The sequence below is a fragment of the Populus trichocarpa genome, chromosome 1 (assembly GCF_000002775.5).
Source record: "Populus trichocarpa isolate Nisqually-1 chromosome 1, P.trichocarpa_v4.1, whole genome shotgun sequence".
Classification (NCBI taxonomy): Eukaryota; Viridiplantae; Streptophyta; class Magnoliopsida; order Malpighiales; family Salicaceae; genus Populus; species Populus trichocarpa.
The window spans coordinates 13,792,270-13,808,309 of NC_037285.2; the positions used below are offsets into that span (position 1 = coordinate 13,792,270).

General features: G+C 34.1%; 2 protein-coding genes across 2 annotated transcripts; both read left to right on the top strand.

The window, feature by feature from the left end:
- Window positions 1-6,374: 6,374 nt before the first annotated feature.
- LOC18107806 (pectinesterase) lies at window positions 6,375-8,681 on the top strand. The gene is made up of 2 exons (XM_006372087.3): window positions 6,375-7,631; window positions 7,760-8,681. The coding sequence occupies exons 1-2, from the start codon at window positions 6,452-6,454 to the stop codon at window positions 8,449-8,451; spliced, it is 1,872 nt and encodes a 623-aa protein (XP_006372149.3). The 5' UTR covers window positions 6,375-6,451; the 3' UTR covers window positions 8,452-8,681.
- A 2,543-nt stretch (window positions 8,682-11,224) lies between these two features.
- LOC18094671 (pectinesterase 1) lies at window positions 11,225-14,587 on the top strand. Its single transcript, XM_052451326.1, has 2 exons — window positions 11,225-12,627; window positions 13,472-14,587. Exons 1-2 carry the CDS (start codon window positions 11,565-11,567, stop codon window positions 13,774-13,776), a joined length of 1,368 nt encoding a protein of 455 aa, XP_052307286.1. The 5' UTR covers window positions 11,225-11,564; the 3' UTR covers window positions 13,777-14,587.
- Window positions 14,588-16,040: the final 1,453 nt, after the last annotated feature.

Below are 16,040 nucleotides of genomic sequence, written 5' to 3' on the forward strand. Positions count from 1 at the left end.
TTGTTACTTTGGTCTGACACGACCAAACCTCCTTTTGGATCTAGACCTGTCCCATTGGTCCATAAATGTAATTGCTAGGCCATCTACATAATCTGTTTGGTGCAAATCCTTATCTAGTTGTAGCAGACTCATACTTGACTGCTCATAATCACTTTTTATCACTAGCTCAACTACATCATTTTTCTCGGGTTAGAGAGAACTCGTTCTCGAGTTCTATTCTTCCTCCAAATAGGAAGTCAAGTGTTGAACACTGAAGACATCAGAAGTCTTCAGATGATGAGGAAGACAAATCTTATAGGCATTATCATTTATCTTCTACAATACCTTACAAAGACCTATCTTCCTTTCCTTCAACTTGTTATACTCATCCATTGGAAACTTGTCATATGTAAGGACTGTCCACACCAAATCACCGACTTCAAACACTACTCTTTTACGATGAGTATCAGTCAGAGCCTTATACGTGGCATTATTGTCACTTATTGTTTACTTAACCTGCTTATGAATTCCATGCAAGTAATTTGTTATGTTAGTTCCTTGGACGCTCAAGTGTCCAATGTGAGGAACGAGAATTAACTCTAGTTCTCTAGAAGGATTTTGTTCATAGACAATCTCAAAGGGGCTTAATTGGATGGTCCGATTCCGAGACCTATTATAAACAAACTCCACCTGTGGGAATGCCATATCCCATTGTTTTGGCATATCTCCAACCAAGCTTCGTGGTAAGTTGTTGAGACTGCATCTGCTCATCTGTCTAAAGGTGATAAGCACTGCTAAATTTAAGTTGAGTTCTCATTCTTCCCCGCAAACTCTTCCAGAAATTACTCATGAACTTGACATGCCTATCCGAAGTGATGGACCTAGGAATGTCATGCAAACGAACCACCTCATTGAAGTAAAGTTGGGCTACCCAAGATGCATCTATAGTATTTTGGTAGGCTATAAATTGAGCTATTTTTGAGAACTTGTCAACTACAACAAAAATAGAATCTATAGCCTGTTGTTTACGGGGTAAGTCCAATACAAAATCCATGCTCATGTCTAGCCACGGAGCATCACGAACTGGTAATGGATTGTACAACCCAACATTTGATAAGAACAATAACATGTTATTATTTATTGATGAATATAATTCTCGATTTATTTTATTAAATGCATGTATTAACTTTTCAGTTTGTAGTTAGTATTCTTCTTGAATGTAAAGAACAATATTATCACCTACATATTTTTTTAGTATTTAGAAAAAAATTGCTCCATCCGGCTAAGAACAATATCATCACCCACATTTTTTTTTTGTATTTAGAAAAAAATTGTTCCATCCGGCTAAGTAGCGTGAAGAATCAAACTAGTTAAAACACTAAATTACCTCCTAATTTTAACACTTGTATTTATTTAAAAACTTAATTTAAGTCATCAAATACTTATAAATTCGACTTCGATGATGAACAATTAGAGGAATTATTTATGAGACTATCATATTACATGTGTGCACTTGTGATGGTGCACTTATCTACTCTTGAGAAGTTACACAGAAAATACCTATCGTATCAAAGTTATTGTTTCAGGGACTCATGAAATAAGCTTAAAAAACAATGCTTTCTGTGGGATTCTATTAAAAGATCCTTCCCTCTTTTTTTTTTTTTATCCATTTCTTATCTTTATTTGTCGAGCTAGTTTATGTTTCTTATTTTGCCAAATGATTTAGTGGTTATCCATAATATTTTGCCAGCAAGAACATCTAATGCCTGGCAATGAAGACGAGATTCTTGTTATAATATTCCGTTCTTCGTTCCCTCTTCTGCACTCCATGTCGATGCATTTTCCCTCTTTAGCATCTCCAGTTCTTTTTATGAGTAGTCATATAATGAATGAACGTTTAAAGGAAAAAGGAAGAACAAAGCGAGAAGAAGATGGAGACCCAACATTATTAATTTATTACAAAGTAACATTTCTCTGGTAGATGTTCCTGCCTTCTGGGACCTTGTTGCCATAGCTCTACATCACGCCAATGATGCCATCAGAGTCTTACATTGCTCCTTTCACTTTATAAATTGTTTTTTTTTTGTTTTTCTCCTTCAAAGATATAATTTTCAAGTCGAGTGAGGTGTTGCACCCCATTGTCGTGATTAACGTGCATGTCTAAAGCTCCTGTACTAACATTACATAAGAATAAAGTAAAGTAGTATATAACATAAGAATTGAAAAGAGAAGAAAAGATAAGGACCCAGTAAATTAAGTAGTGTCAAATTAACGTGTAATACGAACATTGAAAAAAGAGAGCAGAAGAAGATGGAGGAATCGGAATGACTTGCTAGAGGAAAAGGTATACGATCACCTCGAGTTTGATTTTTTGGAGTGGCTGTTCATCTGTGAATTATGTCCAGAAAAGTATTCATAATATAAAAAGAAGAAGAAGAAGATAAACTCAAAATTCATTAGTCTAGTTTGAAAATTAAAGTATTTCTACTTAAGTTCTCACGCAGACCCAAGTGAGAGTACAGGTAATACCCTACTATAGAACCATCTTTAACACAAAGGTAGGATCCAACTTCAGTTTTCTGGTTACAAACAAGAAATTAACACAAAACACTCACAAATAATTAATTTCTTGGCAGATTCTTTATTTAAAAAATAATGGTTAAGGATGTAAATTTTTTGTTTTTAAAGCATGTTTTGTTTTGTTTTGTATTGTATGATAATTGAAGAATAAAATACTGTTGAAAAAATAGGGAGAATGATTAAAAAAAGTCATTTATATCAACGAAATAGTGGCAAGGTTATGGTCGAAAATAGAGTTTTTTAACCCGCATATTTTGCATAAAGATCATGATACTGGGCTTGTAATTTTTTTGAAAACTTTTTGAAAAACTTTTTTTTTTGTTGATTTTTTATAAGATTGAACATTATATTATTATATTATATGATGTTTATTATAAGAAAAGATAAATGATGTGGTGTTTTTACTGTTTCAAAATCACTTTTCACCATCTTGTATATATATGTGGATTGGAATAATAGTTTTTTTTTTAATTTCATTTAATTTTCAAACTTTTGTTTTTTCACGATTAAGCTCTTATCAACCTAAATTAGCATCCGATTGCATGTTTTTTTTAAAGAGATAATTGAATTGAAAGACAAAGGACTGAAAAAAAAAAGGGTAAAATAGATGGTGTCTTTCAATTTTGTTTGAAAAGTACATTTGAGTCCCCTATCTTTTTTAGCTATTACACTACCAGAAATTCGATAAATTCAAACGGAAATACCGAGGGAATATTTTCGTTGGTAAATTGCCGACGGATTTTACCGACAGAAATATTCCCTCGGTATTTACCGAGGGAATTACAGTGGGAAAAAAATGATTAAAAAAAGCAAAAAAATAATAATGACGTGCCATTTTTACCAACAGAATCACTATTCATCATGTCAATTACAAAGGGGATCACCGACGGATAATTCCGTCGGTATTTTACAGAGAGTTCTGGAACTATTCACTTCCCAACTACACTGTTAATTACTGTTCTTCACAGACAAAATCACTGACGGATTGAAAATGCGTCGGTATTATTTGGCGATTTCTCAAAATTTTTTATTAACTTGAAAATTTAAATTAAATATTACAGACGGAATCACCGATGGAATGATTAAAAATATTAATATTTAATTATCCGTCGGTAAAATACCCCAATAAAAAGCCTAGAATCCCTAATTTCACAACAGACCCGTCTCCTTTCTTCTTCTTTTTCTTCTCTTCTCTCCTCTCCTCAACTCCTTCTCTTCTCCTTCATGCTCGAGTATGTCTTCTTCTCCTTTCTTATTTTTTCCTCTCAGTTTTTTTTAATTAGTATACTTTACGAATTTGTTTTTTTTTCTCTTCTTAGCTTCACTTGCAACTACATTAAGGTAAAAAAAAAAAATTCTTCTTTTTTCTTCTTTTTTTCACTATATTTGTCTTTTATTTTATTTTTAATTGTTTTTGTTCTTAATAATTGTATGAATGTTGTTGTAGGATTTTTTTTCATATGAATATTTTTAGTTGAATTTATTTTTTCGTGTTATTTATTTGTTGCAAATTTGTTTGAGTTGACTTTCTTCTTCTTTTTTCCAAGCATTTTGAGTATTATAAAGTGTTGATTAATATTAATTTATTTATTTTATAGTTTTGTAAAATAGATTTTTTTAAAAAAAAATTTATATAATTACCGACGGAATTACATACGATATTTTTCCGAGGGAATTACCGACGGAATGAAGCGGATAATTGTTTTTTGCTCGCCTTTTCCGTCATTAAATCCATCAGTAATAATATTTTTTTATTACCAACGGACTTATCAACGTACAAAAAATTACCGACGAAAGATTTACAGACAGAGCATTTCCGTCGGTGATTACATTGGTAAATTAATTACCGACGGAATGGTAGTGCAAATACCAACGGAAAAATCCATCGGTAAATATAAAGATTGTGGTAGTCTTAGGTTCCGGTCCCTCTAATTATAAAAAAACTAATTTGGGTATCGAATTTTATTTTTATTATTTTCCAGTCTAAAATAGCCATTAGCTATTTTATTAATTGCATGTATCAACTTTTTAATTAACAATTATAATTTTTCTTCATGGTAAAAGAACTGTATCATCACCCATTTATTTCTTTGCATTAATTTTTTTTTTGTTTTTGCTTCATTAGTGTGAAGAATCAAACTAGTTAAAACACTAAATAACTTTTTTATTTTATTTGGAACCTTGTATTTACTTAAGAACTTAATCGAAATCATAGAATACTTATAAATTCTACCTTGATAAGAAACAATTAGAGGAATATTTATTTATGAGAATATCGTATCATATGTGTGCACTTGTGATGGTGCAGTAATCAAAGATATTGTTCAGGGACTCGTGAAATAAGCTTAAAAAACAATGCTTTCTGTGTGATTCTATTAAAAGATCCTTCCCTCTTTGGTTATATTCCGTTCTTCGTTCCCTCTTCTGCACTCCATTTCGATGCATTTTCCCTCTTTAGCATCTCCAGTTCTTTTTATGAGTAGTCATATAATGAATGAACGTTTAAAGGAAAAGGAAGAATAAAGCGAGAAGAAGGAGGAGGAGGAGGAGGAGGAGGAGGAGGAGAAGGAGGAGACCCAACATTATTAATTTATTACAAAGTAACATTTCTCTGGTAGATGTTCCTGCCTTCTGGGACCTTGTTGCCATAGCTCTACATCACGCCAATGATGTCATCAGAGTCTTACATTGTTCCTTTCACTTTATAAATTGTTTTTTTTCCCTACAAAATTACATTAAAAAAATATTTTCACATCATGATTAATTAAGCTGGTTTAAAATAATATTCTCTGTGAATAGAAATAATAAGGTGTTTAAAGTCATCTATGAAAGCCAAAAAGCATGCAAAAAAGATTTTATAAAAAAGAATTAAAATACACGAAAAGGGTTCACCAGGAGTGTATTTTCACCATTAATAAAAATATTGTTTGGTAATTAGTTGTTATATTTTTACTTAAAAAATAGTAGATCTTGTAATATATTTATTTTTTTAATTAAAAAAACATGGGAAACAAAACAGTTTTTTTTTTTTTTTGAAATGACATGTATTTTAATTTCAAATTACAAGAACTTAACAATTTTAAATAGACACATATATACACTCCTTGGATTTGGCTTATTTTCAGTTAGTGATATATTATTTCGGTGAAATCTAAATCATTGGTTTTGAAATTAATAATTTAAATTTAAATAAAAAACCCACCAATTTTATAAAGTTTCTAAGCATTCCACTAATTTGTATGAAGTTTTAACGATTGAAAATCAGACTCATAATATGGATTCTACTAACTTTATTCGTAATTTTACTCAATTGTCGTGATTAACGTGCATGCCTAAAGTTCCTGTACAAGAATCAAGTAAATAATCAATTAAAGTAGTATATAACATAAGAATTGAAATAAAAGAAAAGGACAAACCCACTGAATTAAATTAAGTAGTGTCATATTAATCATGGTCTCAGTGATAATAGCTTGAGACTAAGAAGTTTGCTCTTCATGTGATTTCATGTTCGAGTCATGTGGTTACTAATATGATGGTCATTGAAGGTTTACATGGTCATTAATTTTAGTGCTGGTGGAATTAGTTGAGGTACACACAAGTTAGCCCAGACATCAACATTAATAATAATAATAAAAAAAAAACAGTGTCAAATTAACGTTGTAAATATAAAAAGTGAAAAAGAAAAAGAAAAGCAGAAGAAGATAGAGGAATCGGAATGACTTCCCTAATATAAACCTTCCAGTCACAAAGGGAGGACCCCACTTGAGTTTTCTGATTACAAACAAGAAATTAACACAAAACACTAGATCGACAAGCCACAAGGGAGACCAGCATATACATTAACACTAAATCCCAAGTCTTAATATTAATTGCTTTCTTTGTCTCTATATATATGGTCCAGTTTTGTGTATGCTCCATCAAACACACCATCACTGCAAGTCTACAGACTCTATACCCGCCCTTCATTTCTTTCCTTTTTTTTCTACACAGTCGAATCAAAATGATCCAAGAGGATCATGGAAGCTTGACCGAAATATCAGATTCTGGCAAGCACATTTCCTTCTCCCAAAAAAACAAAAGCCTCTCTTTAGCTCTCTTTGTTTCTCTCTTGCTTGTCGCCACTATAGCTGCCGTTGTTACTCCCGTAAATTCACAGAACTCCAACAAAAATGACGCTGCTCATTCCATTATAAAGATGTCATGCAGCTCCACAAGATACCCAGAACTGTGCTACTCTGCGATTGCCAATGGCCCTGGAGCTGCTGCCAGTTTGGCAGCTATCAACGACGAAAACGATGTTCTTATAGAATCCATAAGAGCCACTCAACAAGCTATTGACACCAATACCGCCGGTATAGAGAGTTACAAAACCACCAATAAGATGAAACTCACCAATCAGCAAAATGATGCTCTCGATACTTCCACGGACAACAATGAATTGTCTCAAAGTGATTTACAAAATGCTATAAACAGTCTCAATTACTATACTAACGAGATTCCTCTTAGCGATCAAGATACTGAGCCGGACATCAATACCCCACTGAGTTCTTGCATAACCTACCAAGACACGATCATGGATGGTTTCTCTCATACCGCCGCAGACAAGCAGGTGCGTAAAGATATTTCGGATGGAGTAGATAATGTTAGAAAAATGTGCATGAATACTCTGGCAATGAACATGAACATGACAGCCACTCGCATTGCCAATGAGCTTAAAACCACAAAGAGGAATCTCAAGGAGGAAAACAGTAGAAATGAAAGTGGGTGGCCAAAGTGGTTGTCAGTAGCCAACAGGAGGTTGTTGCAGTCATCATCATTGACACCAGATGTGGTGGTGGCTGCTGATGGCAGCGGGAATTATAGTACAGTATCAGCTGCAGCTGCTGCTGCCCCAACGAGAAGCAGTAAGAGGTACATTATCAGAATCAAGGCAGGTGTTTACAGGGAAACTGTGCAAGTACCAATCAATAAGACTAACTTAATGTTTCTTGGAGATGGAAGAAGGAAAACGATCATTACAGCAAGTAGGAGTGTGGTGGATGGCATCACAGCCTTCCGTTCTGCCACCGTTGGTATTTTTCGTTTTTCGATCCATTCATTTTGCACACTGTTCCTTTTCTTTTTAAGAAAAATTGATACAAATAGAATAATTCTAGAGATATTTAGGCTCTTATACTAACATTTCTCATGAACAATGCAGCCGTAATGGGTGAAGGATTCCTGGCCAGGGACATCGCCTTCCAAAACACAGCCGGCCCGTCCAACCGCCAAGCCGTGGCGTTGCGTGTTAGTTCTGACCGCGCGGCATTCTACAAATGCAACGTGCTTGGATACCAAGACACCCTCCATGTCCACGCAAATCGTCAGTTCTTCATAAATTGTTTGATAGCAGGCACGGTCGATTTCATCTTCGGCAATTCCGCAGCTGTTTTCCAAGATTGTGATATCCATGCTCGTCGTCCCAATCCAGGCCAAACAATCACAATAACAGCCCAAGGGAGGAGCGATCCTAATCAAAACACTGGCATTGTAATTCAGAAAAGCAGGATTCACGCCACTTCTGATCTACTGCCAGTCAGGAGCAATTTCTCTGCGTATCTCGGTAGACCCTGGAAGGAGTATTCAAGGACGGTTGTCATGCAATCATCCATAAGTGATGTGATAAACCCGGCTGGGTGGCTCGAGTGGAGGGGAAAATATGCACTGAACACGTTGTATTACGGAGAGTATAATAACAGCGGGGCTGGTGCTGCAACCTCTGAAAGGGTCAACTGGAAAGGATACAAGGTGATTAATGCTGCAACTGAAGCTAAAAGCTTTACTCCTCGCAATTTCATTGCTGGTAGTACGTGGTTGAAATCCACTACCTTCCCATTCTCTTTGGATCTCTAAACGTGTCTTTTTATGACGCTACCATCTTAACTACCTCCGCTGCGTACTTGGAGTGTTGATTGGTTGTCTTTTATCACCTGCATGTCTGAGTTTATCATTCCCTTGTTTAAGAGTTTCGTTTCATGTTTATGGTGTTGTCACGTTCTCCTCCGTTTGTGGAGCTTGTCTCTTTTTGGTCCTAGCATGGACTCTTAATCATGAATAATAGTGTGTGAAATCATTGAAGTTTACTCTGTTGACGTTGCTTGAATTTATGAGCATGTACCTTTGCTATTATCATTGCTTTGTTGGGTCGATATTCATTCTTCCTCTAAGAGATGAAAACATGTCCATCCTACAAGATATGTGTTCACTTTCTGTGGAACCCGCCTGCTTACGATATAAATTAAGGATAAGGATTCTCCACGTAAAGACAAGAAAAGAGATGATGGTTAACAATTCTGTGTTTTTTCACGGTTTTCATGCCATGAAGAATCTAACACAAAGCCCAGCAATGATTTTCAACCACATCACTAATTGAGCTTGGCCCGTTAAGCAAGTTTCAAATTAATCACAAAAATTGAAGGGACTTGCTCCTCTTTACTGGTCGTTTAAGAACCGGCTAGCAAGTTGTTGATTATGGCAAGAAAGTATAAATGAAGCCAGCTACCACGTGAAATGAACTTGGTCAGAAGCATGCAGTTCTGACAAACACAAACATATATCTCCGGCACTTCCTTGTCAGAAGTACTTGTGATCTTCCAGGGTTTTACATTAACTTATTAATGTAGGAGATCTTGCGATTACGGGGGATTTTAATAAGTAATTAGATGTGTATCTTTTATAATTAGATGAGAATTAATTCCAGATAAAATATATGAAGGACTGATCATGTCAAACAAAAGAAACAACTTAAATTGACGATAATTTCTTATTGGACTGTTAATTATACTCAAATTTTTACAAGAGTTTTCAGAGACTGTTTTTTTTAAAATAACCACGGAATCGCTACTTCAACTCTTAGATCTTTAAATTTTGAAAATCTCGCATCGGATCCTGATTTTGATAATTTCTGTGATTTTTCTTATTATTTATGAATTTTATATTTCTTTCTTTTGTAACTTTTGATTTTTATTTTGTTTTTTTAGTTGAGGTAAGATTTTTAATCTATTTAAGGCTTTGTAAAACTCAAAATAAAAAAGACTTGTGAATTGTTATTTTATAGAAAATAAAACTTGTGAATTTGTTATTCAGCCAATTTTACTCATTAAAATTTATGTACTTTTTAATTATTTATTATTATTTTTAACTTCCCTATGCATCATTTATTATTTATTAAAATTATTAATCGGATCAATAATTGCCAAGTACAGTCATAAATACTCTCTAGGAAGATTCAATCTTATGACAATAACTAGTCTCGTTATCTCAAAGGATTAATTCAGGTGTTGAAGATCCAGCCCTAGGTCTTCTGTTCAAATCTTGTTATTTATTTATTCATGTCCGATTATATCACTCTACTAGGTGTGTGATTAATATACATATAAACCATCTTAATTACAAGGAAAAAATAATAATTGTGTTGTCTCAAATGGACACGCATATATATCATTGTTTATAAATTCTAAACAAAAAAATAAAAGCATGGTAGGAAATGGTGGTGAATTCTACAAATAAATAATAAGAATCGCAACATTTGTGCTTAGTGATTAAGGTTAGATTTAGTTAACATTAAAAAAGAAAGCAATTTAAAAGAAGAGCATTGTCCCATTTAAAAGTAAATTGATGTAAAATACAGAGTTTTTCCATCAAATCGTGGAATTGTTGTTGTAATAGTGATAGAAACAGTATGCCGCTTTTGCTCATGAGAAGCAAAGGGCAAAGACTAGTGTGGTGCGCTTTCCCATTCCCATCAAATCCAAGGCTCATCAATCTATTGATATTTAGGCAAAGACTAGTGTGGTGCGCAATTGGAAATCTTTCATTTATGTTTGAAAGAATAATAATGTTTTTTTAAAAAAAAGTTTATTTAAAAATATATTAAAATAATATTTTTTTATTTTTTAAAATTATTTTTACATCAACACATTAAAATAATATGAAAATACCAAAAAATATTAATTTTAAATAAAAATAATTAATAATTAATAATAAAATTTTAAATTTTTTGATGGCAAAGGATTGGTGTTTCCTGGAGGGCTAATTGGCCGTCTGCAATGGTTGAAAAGTCGGTAGTCTCACAAATTGATGGCAAAATTGGATCCATCGAATAAATAATTAAATCAATAACTAAATATTTTCTATTATTATATCTTTTTAATTACATTATTCAAATAAATAATTAAATCAATAACTAAATATTTTTCCTCAACATTCCTTTTTTATGTTAAAATTCTTTTTACTAGGCCCCCAGCGTGAGCCACAAATCTAAGTTAAAACTAAGCAAGTTTTACCGGTTCCTAATTCATAAACATCCGGCCTAGCAGACAAAACTAGCCTATGGGCATTACAATAAAATCAACTGACATATGCATAATTGCATATAGTGGGTTAAGTGTGTTGCCTGCCCCCATAGCATAATTAACCGCGTAAGCGTGAAGGATCTTTCTTTGCTTTTGTATTCATTGTTGAGTACAATACTGCAGTAGCAATTTCTTCCTGGCTTCCTTTTTTATTACAGCTCTGGCTCCGCGTACTGTACTGTTGTTTGTGTACACGGAATCGTGTTCCGCCTACCATCTGATAATGATAATTTGATGCTTGCATCAACACGAGGATACCCAAATCTCTTGAAAATGGATCTGGCCTTTATTAAGGATTTTGTTGTCGATTTATTTTTATTTTTAAATCGTTTTTTCTTGTTATGAAATGTTACAAACTCTGTGTTAAAAATATGGTAATAATGATGTTTACTTCTTCACTAATTTTAAATTATAAATAGTATCTTGACATTATTAACGAAGCTCACACACCAATATCTGCACCGAGCCAAAGTCCCTCGCAGGTCCTTTTTAACGAAGCTCACACGCCAATTAAAGTTTGAACTTCCCCTCAAAGCCCTCGCGCTGATTGTGCCGACAAAAAGCTAAGCTAAGCTAAGCAGTTTATGGACTCCATCAATTCTTTCAAGGGATATGGTAAAGTACGTAGACGAGGTCGAGCAGCAAGCCTTCCGGCGAAAGACACGTAAGCGTTTGATCATTGTCGTTGTCTCCTCCATTGTTCTTTTAGCTGTGATCATCGGTGCTGTTATAGGAGTTGTTTTGCACAACCGAAACAACAACTCTTCGTCCAACCCGGTCCCTCCTCCCGAGTTGACTCCAGCCGCTTCACTCAAGGCTGTTTGCAGTGTGACCCGGTACCCAACCTCATGTTTCTCCAGCATCTCTGCCCTTGAAACAGGAAACACTACGGACCCAGAGGAGCTTTTCAAGCTCTCTTTACATGTTGCTATGAATGAGCTGTCCAAGCTCAAAGACTACCCGGATAAGCTCATACAGAGCATTGATGACGCTACCCTTCAAGATGCTTTGAAAGTCTGTGCCACCGTGTTTGATGATGCTGTAGATAGACTCAACGACTCCATATCATCGATGGCTGTCGGTGAAGGTGGAAAGATTTTATCAACAGCTAAGATGGATGACTTGAAGACTTGGATCAGCACTACAATTACTGACCAAGAAACATGTTTAGATGCGTTGCAAGAGTTGAACGTTACAAAGCATTTTAACCAGACACTTGTTGATCATGTCAAGGCAGAAATGGAGAACTCTACCGAGTTTGTTAGCAATAGTTTGGCTATTGTTGCAAAAATCCTGGGTTTGCTTTCTGATTTCAACATCCCAATTCATAGAAGGTTACTTGGATTTGAAAGAACCCATAATTCAAGGTTTCCACATTGGGTTGGTTTAGGAGATAGAAGACTACTTCAGATGTCTACTCCGAAGCCGGATGTCACGGTGGCGAAAGACGATAGCGGGGACTGCACGACCTTACGTGAGGCAGTAGGAAAAATTCCAAAAAAGAGTAAATCAAGATTCATCATATATGTTAAGGAAGGTGAATATTTGGAGAATGTGATTTTGGATAAAAGCAAGTGGAATGTAATGATCTATGGTGATGGGAAGGACAAGACTATTATTTCAGGCAGTCTGAATTTTGTTGATGGAACTCCCACCTTCTCTACTGCCAGTTTCGGTAAGCCCTGCTTTCTCTAATTATGAGCTCAAAATCCATCTATGCATTCCTGTTTTGAACATATCGGTCTATGCATCCATGATTCAAAGTTCACAATTGCTTTTTTGATTTCTCCATGTGTCTTTCTTACGTCACATTGCATCATGATTGCCCAAATTTCTGAACCTTGATGTCCATGTGCCATGTGAATCCTTCTGCAAAGGAAAAGAGCAACTGGGTAGTAGCAGAATGCCATCTTCTAATGAAAGGATTAGGAAAGACACATGGATTTGGATGTCCACTCCCCCATGTGAAATGATGTGCAACTCTTACCTGAAATTCTGTTAGATTTGAGCATAATTATGTTAGATTGCATCTCTGCATTAAAAAAAAAAAGAAGTTAATCGCATCTAGGTTGGGTACCTACCATGTGCTTGTCTGTCTTGTGATTTATAATTATCTTCCCTAATGGTCCCAATGTTTCCTCATAATCCAACGCAAGTGAAGGCCTGAAGGGCCTGCAAGTGATGCATAGACATTATTAAGACCTGGCTTTCGACATTAATGCACTACAACGACAGCACATGTGACAGATGTTGTCTGCTTTATGACTGTAGTTTTGTTGGCCTGCAACACTTGCCACTAGAACATGCATTCCCCAATTTCTGTCTCCGTGTTCTCATCCCAAAAGGGCCTTCCAAACCCAAGAGAAAAGATTCACATTCAAGCTGATTTTTATAATGGAGCATGCCATGCCTTGCACTTGCACTTCTCTAGAAGGATGTTGTTAGTGTTTCAGATATTTGGTTTTTTTCTTTTCTTTTCACATCCATAAAACGAGGACTAATACTGCTGTGATCACCAGCTGTTGCGGGCAAGAGCTTCTTCGCCAGAGATATCAAGTTCATTAACACGGCCGGGGCAGAAAAGCACCAAGCAGTGGCCTTCAGGTCCGGCTCGGACATGTCAGTACTTTTCCGGTGTGCATTTGATGGATTTCAGGACACACTCTATGCTCACTCAAATCGACAATTCTACCGTGACTGTGACATTACCGGCACCATTGACTTGAGCATGTTTGGCAGTTTGGTTGCGGGTGCTTTTCAAATAACTTTTCGTGTCAAAATGCATGCCAATGATGTTTTTTTATTTTTTAAAAATTATTTTTGACATCAGCACATCAAAACGATCCAAATCATACAAACCATTTTAAATTTTAGTAAAAAAAAAAAAAAATTTCAAATTTTTTGGGAACGCAGCCGCAGCCGCGTTCCCAAACATGCTTCATGTTCGGCAATGCCGCTGTCGTGTTCCAAAATTGCAACATCCAGCCCAGGCAACCGTTACCTAACCAATTCAACACCATCACAGCTCAGGGAAAGAAGGATCCTAATCAAAACACTGGCATTTCAATTCAGAATTGTAAATTTTCTGCATCGGGTAATGTTACAGCTCCAACTTACCTTGGTAGGCCTTGGAAAGATTATTCCACTGCTGTCATTATGCAGTCCGATATTGGGCCGTTCTTGAGACCATCAGGTTGGATGTCATGGGTCAGTGGTGTGGATCCACCTGCCACTATATTTTATGCAGAGTATCAGAATACTGGGCCTGGTGCTAGAGTGGATGGAAGGGTCAAATAGGCCGGTTACAAGCCAGCTCTTACATTAGATGAGGCAGGGAAATTTACAGTGGACTCTTTCATCCAAGGAAGCGCGTGGCTGTCGGCAAACACTGTGACATTTCAATCAACCCTATGATTTCAAAGTGTAAGGAGTAGTTGTTTGGTAGTTCATGCAAACCATCCATTCAAAAAAAATCTTTTAAATTTTTATTTAGAAGAGAAGGATTGATATGTCTAAAATGCTAGTTTTAATTTTGTATTTTTGTAATTTTCTGTTTACTAGACAACCTCTTAAAAATAGAGAAGCGTAACTTATTATTTATAAGAAAATTTAAAAAACCTTATAAATTGGTAAAATATTAATTTGTCTTCTGAATAATATTTATATATTAATTCAGGATAATTTTATAAATTAACTTAATCAAGTCCTTACTTGATTTTTTTAGATCTAGAAATATAATCCATGTATTAATTATATTTTTAGTCCTTAATTTCTAAAATATATCTTAATCAAGTCATACTTAATTAAATCATCTCGGTTTAATTTTTTATTAATGTTTCTTAATGTGTGTGACTTATTAGATTTCTAATATGTTAACCCAAATATAAATTATAATTCTAATTAAATAGAATTAAACAAATTAAACAATTTAACTTATTATCAATTAAATAATTAATTAATTTGTATTTAAAGACCAGATACATCGTTTAGCAACATGTTATGATCCTAAAATATTATAAAAGTCATTAGTAGCTTGACTTAATCTTTTAGTGACCGATTTCTCAGTGTAATTAATATTTTTTCATCAATAATGTTTCGATTTAATATTAAAGCATGAAATATATTTGTCATAGTAAATCATATTTGTTCTCTACATAATAGTTATTAATCGTTTGAATAAGAATTGAAACTTTTTTTAGATCTCATTTCATCTTGGTCAAGGATTTCTCAGTCAATACTATTTGAAAACATATGAAATATTTTCATTGATTTACCTAGGATGATGATTCTTCTCTTGATCACTCAAGTATCTTCATATAATTCATGTTATATCCAATGATCTTTCATCACCTCTATTAAGATAACATATAACAAGATCAAAGCATAACATTCTCTATAAAAGATGATTTAGTGATATCAAGTCTAAGGATCACTTACACAACTATCACGTGAGCCTTTCCTTAAAGATAAGTGATCTCTCCATATGGAATTCTCATGCGGTTTACTTCAGTGTACATGTCTTATGACAAACACCTACATATTAGTTTTAGGTATCTTTTATACCCCAACTTATGAGAACAACTGCTTTCTTTTATAAAGAAAATAACATAATATTACCAGTTTTTATAGCTCTAATGAATGTCCGATATTTAAGAGAGCATCGACATCATGAATATTTTAGGAACAATGCTTTGATATAATAGGAATCTCAGGTTTACAACAACTTTATAATTTTCTTTACAAATCATTTTTGTTTTATAGACTTTATTTTTATTCTAAATTCATTAATTTAATATTATATGAATATTAAAAATAAATTAAGTCTTTATTAATAATAAATATATATTTACATAAATACTATAATGCAATATATAACCAATCAAATGACTATACAAAATATTAAATTAACAATAATATCGTAACCAAATACAAGTCAAGCCTGGTAAATATCTCTAGAAGAGGATGATTTTATTATCTTTATTCATTTTTTAAAGCATTAGTGTTTTATATATATATATGTCCTTTTCAGCTTTTCTCATCTTTTAGAAGACTTTTCTATCTTCTAATGAAAAGTCCATGGAAATCATA